Source organism: Hipposideros armiger, unplaced genomic scaffold (assembly GCF_001890085.2).
Source record: "Hipposideros armiger isolate ML-2016 unplaced genomic scaffold, ASM189008v1 scaffold_596, whole genome shotgun sequence".
In the NCBI taxonomy this organism is placed as follows: domain Eukaryota; kingdom Metazoa; phylum Chordata; class Mammalia; order Chiroptera; family Hipposideridae; genus Hipposideros; species Hipposideros armiger.
The window spans coordinates 419,073-431,522 of NW_017731946.1; the positions used below are offsets into that span (position 1 = coordinate 419,073).

At 37.8% G+C, this 12,450-nt stretch overlaps 1 protein-coding gene across 1 annotated transcript in view; it reads right to left on the reverse strand.

The window, feature by feature from the left end:
• Positions 1 to 3,492: 3,492 nt before the first annotated feature.
• Positions 3,493 to 12,450, reverse strand: part of SLAIN2 (SLAIN family member 2) — a 76,018-nt gene continuing 67,060 nt past the window's right edge. Inside the window, exons 6-7 of the mRNA XM_019624620.1 lie at positions 8,044 to 8,362; positions 3,493 to 6,672 (exon numbers count right to left, since the gene is read on the reverse strand). Of these exons, the coding sequence (XP_019480165.1) occupies positions 6,606 to 6,672; positions 8,044 to 8,362 (386 nt within the window). The 3' untranslated portion in view covers positions 3,493 to 6,605. The remainder of the gene's footprint in view (positions 6,673 to 8,043; positions 8,363 to 12,450) is intronic.

The following is a 12,450-nucleotide window of genomic DNA, read 5'->3' on the forward strand; positions in this document are numbered from 1 at the left end:
TCTCTTCTCTCTTGGTGCCCCCCTTGCCCTGTCCTGTGACCAGATACATGGGGTTTCTCTTGGAATCTAAGCTCCACTACTACTGTGCAGTTTCCACAACTCAGGCCACCCTCAGGACAGAGTAAATAGAGAAAAATGGGGATTATCCTCACTCTTTAGACCGCAAGGGCACTTTTCCGATTTTCTTTCCAGAAAGAGGGTTCCGATCAATTTTAACTGCTGCCATACTTGCTACCACTCTTAGCTGGGAGCTTATCGGTGACACACCATGAAAGAGAGAAAATAAAAACCCTCAACACGCTCTAGTTCCAGGAGCTCTTTTTCCTGGTCTTTTGGATTTTTTATTTCATAGGATTTTCCTCACTTTCCTCTGGTTTAACCTGTCAGAAGAGCCACCCTGACAGCTCTGTTGGTGCCTTCTCCTGGCTCAGGGCCAAAAGAGAAGGGGGGGGGTATGGGAAACTCCCCCCTGGATGAGACTCTTTTCCAGGTTTGATTCTTCTCCCCAATATGTTTATTTTTGTTTATTTTTCAGTGTCCTCAGGCACTTACCTTTTGCATTTTATTCAAAATTTTTAGTTGTTAAGTGGGAGAGAAAGGCTTTTCAGGGCTTACCCTATTTGACTATGTCTGAAGTCCAAAGCTGCATTATTTTTAAGAGAACCAAAGTGGAAACAAGCCAACTGTCCTTCAACATTAGCACAGACAAATTGGGATGTATTTCTATGATGGCATATAATGTGGCAGTTAGAATGAACAAACTACAGCAACGTAAGTGAGTCTCACATTACTTTTGTTGTTTGGTGACTGAGTCTGAGTGAAACCCAATTTTTAGCCTTTAACCAAAATAAGATATGTGGAAAAAAATTACAAAGAGTATGGTTCCATTTATGTAAAGTTCAAAAATAGGCAAAACTCAATTATAATGTTAGAAGTCAGGATAGCTGTTATCTTTGAAGAAGAAAGAAGTGATTAGCAGATGGCATTAGGAGAGCTTTTGGGTGCTGTGAACAGTCTGTTTCTTGCCTACATGGTGGTTACACATGTAATCACAGTAATTCATTGAGCTGAACATTCGTTTTCTACACTTTTCTGCACATATTAAACTGCTAAAAAATTTTTTTTGGAAAAATTAACCCTTCCTTCTGGGGGGCAAATGACAGAATCTTAGCTTAAACTGACCTGCGCACTTAGGGGCATTGATAAGGATAGTGAGGTGTTACATGGAACTCAAGAACTAGGATGATGCTGGGCCTCTGAACAACTGAGCCAAAGGCTCCAATACTAATCAGAAACTTCGGTCTCGCTACAAAAGCATCCTCCAGGAAATAAGACCACTGACAAGAAAACAATCACTTTATATAATATACACTGAGACAATTGTGGTGTGGACCTATCGTTGTTTGCCCCAAACTAGGCCCACCTACTAGGGGATGGCACCATTTTCAGGGGAAATGGTCTTTCCCTCAATCCCTCCATGATTTCCATAGGAGCTACATGGGTTTTACTTAACCCCAGTCACGTGGGCACAGCCAGTCCAGTAATGGGCACCTCACCTGTGCTGGGGAATCCTATTCCTAGAACTTTAGTTCTTGAGACCAGAGTTCTATTTTTGAACAGTCACTCTTGGGGTGGGGTGCAGAAATCTGTATTTTAACAGCCTGTAAGGTGATTCTAAAGTTTGAGCGCTCTAGACATCTCGATTCTTTATTTGGCTATTTCTTCAAAAGTATTTTGTTTTAAAACTATAATTGTACTCAACCAATACTGTCAATTCACAGATTGGGAGGCTGTGTGTGTGGAAGTTCCAGTGTTAATAAAAGATACTGTATTGAAGAACTATGATAATATATAGGTTTGGTCAAGTTTTGGAATTCGTATTTGTACACTCTTCCTGGAACTTTGTTTTTTCCAGCAGCAGAATCCATCTAAATGGTGGCAGTTGTCAGGGACATCAGCGTTGTTACACTATCAACCTTGACTGACTAGGATTCCCAATTTCACAGAAAAAGAAAAAGCAATATTGTCAAATTTACATGGTTGATTACCTATGTATCAAGTGCTTTTTCTTCATTATAATTTACTATATTTTTCCTAAGAGAAACCAATTAATGTCATAGATACAAAACAATATATATTTATGTTTAAATCAAGGAATATCTGTAATCGGGAATTGAGACATATGTGTCGAGCTTTCAATAGCAGTTAATGTACACCTCTCTATTCCAAAGCAAACTCAGGTCAGCATTGTAAGTGAAAACTATTTTCTCACTGTTAAACAGAGGGCTTTTTACCCTTCCATTTAGTATTTTATAACCATGTTAGGTCAGCACTTAAATATTTCTGGATTGCAGAATCCCCACGTGAAATGTGGGCTCATTTTCATATTTCTTTTTTTTTTGTTTTTGTTTTTGTTTTTGTTTTTTAAGCTGAGCCATCCTGCTACCTGTTGGCAGCTCAGCGGCTGCTCAGCTCGGGCTGGACTCGAACCGCTATTGCTCAGAGCTCAAACTCTTCAGCGAGCTCTTAACCAACTGAGCCACTCGGCCGGCCCCATTTTCATATTTCTTAATATTTGCAGGTTTTTTGTTAAAGCAATGAATCTAAATTACTTTCAAAATCTGAAGAAATAAAACTTTATTTTTTGTTTTCTTTTCAAAAACATTAAGGTTGCCCAGGGTACATAAAGAACTGGTTTCATTTTGGCATCACTTAAGAGTTTAACCAGGTTGTCAAGTCCATGAGTGAAATCTGTTCCATTTTTAGACTAGTAACCAGAGGGCCATTTCATTCAGTCTACTCAGACTTATATTTAGGGCCATTCAAAATAAAAAATACATTAGGGGTTGCTAATTTTGGCTTCGTGCTCATGTGAACAGCTTGTTCACTACCTCCCTCCAAGTTGGTTTCTCCAGCATTTATTCTGCTTTTTTAACTCAAAGCTTAACTTTGATAAAGCAAATACTTCACCAGAATCTCCATACTGGGTTTTCCTGTTGTGCTGGATATATACATAGTTTAAATAAACTTCTCATTTGTTGATTTACAAGTATACTAACATTTAATTTTAAACGGTTTTTATAAGTTTTTGGGTTGGCTTGGGAGAAAACTTCAAACACAAAGGGTCATTTCTCTATGCCTCATTAGTGAGGCTAAAATCTTCCAAAAGGAATGTGGGGGAACTAATTAAACATGTACAATTCTTGATTTTTCCCATTTATCCACGAGAGAAAAGATGTATATGATCAATTAAATATTCATATTTGCTTGGAAAATGTATTCCTTTTCCCTCTTGGAAACTCTTATAAAATGGCACTTTGCGTGTTTCATATATGCTGGCTTTTTCTAACTAGATAGGAATTCACAGCAGGTGAAAAGTTCTGGTTACCAATTTTGAATACAAACTATAAATTTACTCCAGATAATCAGCATATGAAGTAACTAGGACAGGGAAACTATAACATGACACATTCCAACCTCATGAAGATCAAATCTGGTTTAAAAAAAATCAACTGAGAAATTTATTAAAACCAATTGTAGACAACTGGCGGTGGGGGTGGGGTGGGGAGGCGGGGAGTGGGAGCGGGAGGATCTCACCATATCCAGAAATTAATAAAACACTTGAAAAAACATATAAATTTAATAATAAACATTATGGTCAGGCTGTTTATTAAGGAGGCAACCACACGTACAAGTTCGGCTATAGAAATGTTTGCAAATCAAACTTCATGTGATCTAAAAGGACCATGCGTAATGTCAAAAATTGATGTCTGTACATTCAATAAGAAGTTAATTTAAACATACATAGTCTAGGTCATTCTAGTTATACAAACATCTGGGGACACATATGTATCTAATTTCCTTTCAAAAAAACTTTTTTATAAAAGTGATGTATTGAGATAATAATTTTAAAAAGTATCTGACAATTATGAATGGTCCCCAGTTTTACAAAATGTGATTTTCAGGGTATGAAAACTGAAAAAAGTCAACTCTTTAGAGAGTGTTTTATATTACAAACAAGTTTTGTAGAAAAATGATCCAGCAAATGCTTGAGTTAAGAATATTTATATTTTTTCCAATTCTTTACACTTTTATTAACACACAAAAAAATAACATTCAAACACTGAGAAAATTAAATAACTTTGGAAGCAGAGCTCATCTTTTTCTGCTTACATATAAGTGACAATTCTGGGCTGTTGGCACAAAAAAATAATCAACATTCATAAAACCCCTACTACTATATATCAAACATAAGTTAAAATCATAGGCACTAGATTATCAAACCCACATTTCTCCTGTTAGACTAACCACAGTGAATCCTCAGATATTCCCAAACAGAAAAATTGGCAACACACAAAGGCTTTCTAGTAAAAAGGCAATTTTTCTCTTTAGGAAACTAAAAGCCAATAGTCTGTGGTAGTAAACAGCAGGTAAAATAATACTTTACCCAACTCAGATCCAAATACATTTTTAACAAGTGATGAATATTTTAATAAAAAAAATAGACATTTTTTTTTCTGATGCAGCCATTTAAAAACAAAGTTAAATAACCTGAATACTCCTTTTGAAACTGATAATCTAACTTAAAAATGTAATGGGTGTTTCATAATAGAGTTAAATTTCCTCTTAATTAGATTGCAGCATATATATATATATATATATATATAGTTTTTGCAGTGTTGCACTGAAAACTGAGACCTATTTTGTTTTGCGTACATGTGGTTTTAAAAAGAGACAGTGGCTAGTTCTTTCTTGTACTTAGATTTTTACATGGGATACCCCCACACCCAAAGCAAATGCTTTCTCTTCTTCTGAAAAGCAAACATTTTTTTCATCATGTGGAATTCTGGTGCCATCCTTTCCTGACCCACCCCCATTGCCCTCAAATTCAAGGATAAAATTTCGTCCTTGCATTATACACCCAAATCCAGTAGCACTGGCAGTTTAAATGTCCAGCTGCTTGTGCTAACTGAACGACTCCCTAACTGATAAAGACCACCATGGTGTCAGTTACGGCAGAACAGGGGTCTTGGTTTTAAAGGTTCTACCATTCCCTCAACATGTCAACCTCAATGCTACCCGAATATCAGGCTTCCCATTTCTCTCTCAATTTCTTTTGCCAACTTACAGAATGTCCTTGACTAACAGGAAATGAACTTATGTTCAAATCTCTAAAATCCTTTAGGTGACCTGACTGCCAATATTTTAGAGCTTTTCAAATTAAATATTTAAAAACAGGCCTCTCACCAAGAAAAATGAGAAGCCTGCTACAGAAGGATGCTTCAGTCTGGTAACAGTTTAATAAAACTGAAATAAGTGATTCCCAGGGTAGACATAAGGGCCATTAGAGAGCAAGTATTTAAAGATTAGTCACATGTAGTAGGTTCCATTTATTACCAAAAATGCAAAAAAGTGATGTAAGGCAGAATCTAAGTCAAAAGGGACAGTATTTTCCAAGGATGTTTATACAGTTACTCAGTTTAAAGTGGACCAACTTAGGCAGGATTCAGCGGGTTGGTTTCCAACCACATAATAGACCGTTTGTGTCATTTAACAGCAACAATACAACTGTCACTACCAGAGCTTTTGTAAGTTAAGTGCATAGGTTTCCCCCGCCTCACTGTATGGTTTTGTTCCAGGTTGTAAGCACTGAGGTGATGGTATTTATAGCAAGAATAAAGACACATATAACTTGCTCTTTCCCATTCATGGCAACCTGCCAATGAAAACAAGATCTCTTGGTTCTGTAACAGATAACAGCATGTGAAGAAGTTGGCTTCAATAGCAAAGGCTATCTTTCCTGAGCCAGGAGCTATAAAGTTAGGAAGATTGTACAACTGACATTAAGCCCTTTTGGCAATCAAAAACAAACACAGAAGTCCGATGTGTCAATGCAACATGACGGATGCACACAGTAACGCAATCTGGTAGTGGTGATATGTGAGCTATATCCAAAACTTAAGATGAAACAAAATGACAATTTTTCTAATGAGTCTGCAAAAATAATTTATAGAATTGTCCCAAATTTAGGTATCATGTTTTACATCTCTAGCCCAGGTTTCTTGCCACCCCATCCTCCTCCATCTCAGCCTGGTTTCTTGGAGTACCAGTGAAACACTAGTGAAACATTTTAGATAATTAGTCAGAATATTAGTTCTCATTAACACAAGTATTTATTGATACCATTTATACAGTAAATTAGACTGAATGTGAAGTTTTGGATAGCTTCAATTCACCATTTTCTTGTGCACAAAGGTACTCTCTCGTTTACAAATGGGCATTTTCTCTTTGGCATCCATTAGGTTTTTTTTGCCCAGATATTGGCCTCTGTCAAATATTAAAAAAATCAACTTAGTTTGTATTAAACAAAACTAAAAGAGATTCCATGGAGAGTGATTGTATGATTACCAAACACATCTGATGTTAAATGTCATTAAAGTGCTGCTTGGTCATCTCTGTCAGTTTGTGCTAATTAAGACAGAGAGGGCTGGGATTTTATAAATCCCAAGAGTCTTATCTGAACAGTCTGCATATAAAAGTTGTCTTTTAGCCTGGTGAAGGGGTATCCATGGAGCTGTGGACCTCTGCTTGCTTGTCTTTGCTGGTCAGTAACAGCCATCTTTCCAACTGTCATCTTTCATGCTACCATAGGTTTTAGGAGCTGGCAAAGATCTGAAATAAAGCAGTTTTATAAATTGATTTGCAAGGTTTTAATGAAACATTACCATACTATCTCCCACATATATTAATTACTTTGCAGGTAGCATTACAATCCAATGAAGGCTATTCCAGGGCCTACTGAGATCATAGCTCTAAACAGCTATTGGCACAACCATCCCACACTCAGTATTTCCACAACTTTCAAGGTTTACTGGGCATCAGACTTCACTCACCTCTTCTTGTTAACATAGCTTCTAGAGTAAAAGAAAGGAAAAGACTATCTCATCTTTTCCAACTGCATGGATTACCCATTTTATTCATTCATTCATTCATTCATTCGAGGGGAACAATACTGAATGTGGCATTAGAAGCTTAGTGTCGCCATCACTAGACAGGCAGAAGGCAATAGTGCTTAAAAGGACTTCGAAGTCAGACATACTTGGAACTGAAGGTCTTATTAGTTGTGTAGTCTTAGGCGAATTACTTAACCTCATCAAATTTCAATGTTCTTCTCTGGAAAAAAGGAGTACCAACAGTACCCACATGTTTAATGGCCTTGTAAAAAGTAATAAGGTACATATAAGGTATTTATGACAGTGCATAGTAAAAAGCTGATGCACACTACTACTGAAGTCAGAAATGTAATACGTTTATCTTAGTATAAAAAGCAATTCAGTCTAAATGCATGTGGGATGAAAGCATTTTTTAAATGCAAATAAAATTTAATTTTATTTGACACCTAAATTTACTGATGGTGGTAATCACATTCCTGAAAGGCAGATAAAGATTACAGGTGCATGGTTCCCAAACTGGCTGGGCTCAGAATCACCTTCAGATTAAACAAACAAAAAACAGCATACCCACAGATTTTGGGCTTCATACCAGGTCTACTCTTTAGGGGAAGAACTTAAGCCTCTATATATAAATTCCACAAGAGATTCTGAATTGTAACAAGGTTTGAAAAACCACCCTCTTGGATTATAGTCAGACTTGGCAGCTAGAAATTTTATTTTAAATCTCACTCTAGACTCTAATAATGAATATTATTATATTGAATATTATTGAATATTACTATATACAAAATGAGCAAACATCACAACCAAATTGAGTGGCTCTAATAATTTTTTCTAGGAGTTTTCTGAGATGCTTAATCATGTCAGGCATCTCAGGAAATACAATCTAAACCAAAGTGGTATAATATCCTAATGTCACAAGTGAGGTTTTCTTTAAAACAATAAAGAAAGGTTTTATTCAAATTGCTCAGACTCTAGTGGGAACCCACTGAGGACTCTCTATGTTCACCACCAATGCAAAGATGAGGGTACTTCCAGGCTACCCCCTTTCCTATGCTCAGAATGTGGGAACAGGGCCTGTGCCACTTACCTGCGGACAGGCTGTGCAAGTTTGCTGCGAGGCACTGGTATACCCCCAGCGGAAGGGGCGCTGGGTCTGGGCAAGCCACTTCTCATCACGGCTGTCCCTGCAGGTCTGGTTAGAGTGGTGCTGTTGATATTGCTGGGAGGATTTGCTGGGACTGTGTTCTGAACCAGGGGAGGCCCAGGTGACGAGGTGGTTTGTGTGAGTTGTGTTGTTTCCTGGCTACCAGGAGAACCAGAGCCATGGTTACTAAATGCTTTTACTGGTTGCCGGAGAGCCAAAGGAGATGGTGCTGCAGGGGAGCGGAATTTGCCTGGAGAAGGTACTGCAGGATGGCAAAGAAAAATCAGTCTTTTTAGTAGAAACCAACTGTAAGTGAAACCACTGCTTTATATTACACTTGATGGCTGGGCACCAGTATACCTGTATTCACGAAAAGCCACTCTATAGAAATGCAAGGAATGAGGAATATTTCTGGACTAATTAAAAAGAAAAGATAACCGGCAAGCCCTAAGTAACCAGGTTCTTACTCAGAGGACTGTAACCATCCTTGACAACAGTATTGTATCTAGGCCAGCTAGGAACCCATAATATCAGAAAAGGCACTAAACTAACCTCCTAGAGGTGAAAAAAATGTGGACTACCGAATGATTGACTAGAATTTGAAACACGCTTTCCCCTCGAAGAAACATTCATGTAAACATATATCAAGTATCTGGTGGGTGAACCTCCAAGTCCTCTATCACTTATAATGTACCTTAAAATTTAGAAACTAAAAATTATTTTTAAAAAATGAAAACAAAAGACCTAACTGCGTTTACTGTTGTGCTTCACCAAGTAGGGACGTTATCAATCCAGGGGCACATCTAGAGGGACGTGAAGTCACATGATAAAGATAATTTTTGTGAAATATCAATTCTACTAAGCAGTAAGTCAAAACACTTCCATATTAAAATACTGATACATGAAAAAATATAATGTAGAATTTGTACTAATTTTTAAGCCAAAATAAGTTCAAATAAATTTTATTATTGTGGTGGTCCCTTAGCAACATAAGTTCAGATCTCCCGGGGAATAGACACATTCATCTTTCCCTATTGATTCTGTTTGGATAAATGACCTCTGGAAGGGCATCGGTTTTAGTTTCTTCAAGTGCCCATGGATGGCTACACACTATGTAAATAAAAAATATTACCTTAACATGCTTTATCTTACAAAGAACTCTGGAGTGGGGTTCAGAGAGAATGAGGGAAGGGGAAGAAATGGATCAGAAAGAGGTAACCCTATTCTCTCTCAATCTCTGTTACTTTGGGGAGGATATGAGGGAACAGAAAGCTTGGGCCAGGGCTTGGGCCTAAGACAGTAGAATGGAATACTCTACACAACTTCATCCTTCTCACTTTTACTAATCCGTGTAAAGGATATAAATAACAGTGAGGTCTACTACAATAGTGGGTAGGAGAGAAAAGAATGGATGAGTCTGGTCATTTTTCATCTGGTGTCTGGGAGTAAGAAGAGAGGTTAAGCCTTAGCTTCAAAACTCCAAAATAGGGGAAATTCATCTCCTACCTTCAGTAAGGTACCTTCCCAGCTAATCTTCCCTGCCTTCTGTCTGATCAGAGTCCCAAATGTCAGCACCTCCGAACTTAAGATATACTAGGCCTCAAGTACTGGATGTGATCAAATTATCTCTGTTTGGCTCCAAAAACTCTAGAGCCATGACTCTCAAATTTGACTGTGTGAATTCCAAGGAGCTTTAAAAAAAAAAAAAGTACGCAAGCCCTAGCACCACCCCCAGAAAATCTAATCTAGAATAGAACTCAGGTATTTATTTTAAAACCACCATAGGAGCTTCCTGACACAATGGCAAACTGGGGAGGGGCTTAATCCCCTGCTGTAAACACCTATAAAACTGGACAAAATATATAAAACAGTTTTCAAATATTGGACGACAGGCAGTACAGGACTGTAATCCCTGAGAGAAGGGAAATACATGTGGTGTGCCCTGTGAGCAGCCTGGTTTTTTTGTTTTTGTTTGTTTGCAGGGGAGTCTGGAGACACTTTTTGGACTATAGAGCAAAGAGGAGAATCCGAGCAGGTCAAAGTTATCTTGTTGAGTTGAGGTGACAGAAATTGGAATTTGAGGGGCAGAGTGCTTTGGAGGCAGACGCTGCTCCAGCAGACCTCCCTAACTCAGCTTAGGGGCCCGCCTGAATCTCAGGCTGAAGAGTGAGATGTGCTTGTACTGAGTGAAGCTCCATGAGGCCGGGCAAAGAGGACCAGGCGCTGTAAACGGAACAATTTCCAAAGCTCAGAGAAGACTAGGAAACATCTGAGTTTCAACCAGTTAGAGAATCCTTGCCGAACATCCAGGGCAATCAGGAGACACTCCAAAGAAATAAGTCAGCCCTAGAATAAAGCTACTCTATATCCACTCTGACAAACGTTAAAAACAAGCCTCCAAAGCAGGGGTCAGCAAACTACCAGCCATGGGCAAGTGAACTGTTTTTGTAAGTGAAGCTGCATTAGAATATGACAACACCCATGTTTCTCTATGTTGTCTATGGCTGCTTGCTCGTCACAAGGGCACAACAGAGGTCATATTACTAACCACGTCACTCTGGTAAATTTTAATTAAAACAAAAATACAGAGACCATATTACGCACAGTCCTAAAATATTTACTATCTGGCCCTTTGAGAATATGTTTGCTGATCACTGCTATAGAGGATCAAACTGATCCACAACAAATCCAACAGTATCTAAAAGCAGGTAACAAAATCCAGCACAGAACAGCATAAAACTTCATAATGTCCATTACCCAATAAAAATTAAGACATATAATGAAATAGAAAAATGACACCCAAACGAGAATAAAAATTAGTCAACAGAAATAGACTAAGAAGTCACAGGGATGACTGAATTAGCAGTCAAGGCCTTTAAAAGAACCAGTACATATATGCTTAAGGATATAAAGAAAAATATAAACATAATGAGGTGAGAAACAAAAGATTTTTAAAAGAACTAGACAGAACCTTTAAAGATGAAAAACTTATATCCAAAATGCTGAGTTCAGTGAGTGGGAATAGTTTAGATGCTGCAGAGGAAGAGGCACCTAAAGATATAATATTTATCCAAACTGAGGCATACAGAGAATAAAAAGACTCAAAAATAAAAATGACAAAGCCTCAATAACTTATAGGTCAATTTTCATGTGGTCTAACAGATGGACGGAGGGTATAAGTGGGACAGAAAAAGATTTTAAAAAAGAAAAGAGGAAAATCTTCCAAATTTGATGAGAAGTATAAACTCACATATCTAAGTAGTTTAAAAAATACAGGGCAAAAAATCATGGAACACCATACCAAAAAACACCATATTTCTAAAAATGAATAATAATACATATAAAAATCTTAAAAGACCTTTAAAAAGACAGAGGGATGAAGATACAGTAGAGCCACAGCTGGAATAATGGCTCTCAAATCAATCGTGTCCTGGTTCCTGGCAACTGTACAGTCTCCTCCGGCAGAAAACCGAAGATGTCCACAGGGTCCACGTACCACCGATCTGCAAGTTTCATGGTCTTCACAGAAGATTTCTTTTACCTTACATAATCCATCTTCCCCTTTCTATAGGTGACTATAAAAGTGTTTTCTCCGTTCCATTCTCTATAATCCCACTTTTGTCTCACTTGCCAGACCAGTCTCTACCCAAGTTATTTCACCGTCTTCCTGGAGGCTCACTGGATAACCGAGGCTCTATGTCTCTAATTCCTCTAGTCACTGCCTAAGAGTGGGGATTGGACCTATTCCTTCCAGTACCAACTCCAGAAAAGCCATCTTCAGTTCTAGCTTTATCATAGTTGGGAGTCTTCTGACCATAATTGTTTTGGTGGGGACACAGGTTTAAGATAGTCAAGTTCAGAGGAGGTTGTTAAGTTCCAAAAAGTAATATGCAAAAGTCTGGGGAGTTGGGGATAGATGGAAATGAGGTCAGATTAAGAGATGCATTAAGACATTGTGAATGACAATCTGGTAGACTGAGGAGTCGTAGGCTTCCTTCTTACGGTGACTGATGTAAAGGGGATGGTGAAACTAGGCAGATTATTGATGAGATGAAGAGTGTTGCATTTCTACATGACAGCCTTAAAAATACTGAAATATATTTATAATGCTTTGACTATCCTATCCAAATCTTATCTTAAAAATAAGCTTTGTGAGAAGCATCTTTCCTTCTGGAAAAATTCCTGACTACCACTTTACTATTAATAGTTATGCCAGAGAAATGGTTGTCTCCTGAAATTTCTTAAAAATGTAAATCTCAGACATCCACTTAGGAAAATGAAATAGATGTATTTTTCCCTATTTTCCCCATTAAGAATAATTTAAAACATTGGGCATTACATATAAAACAG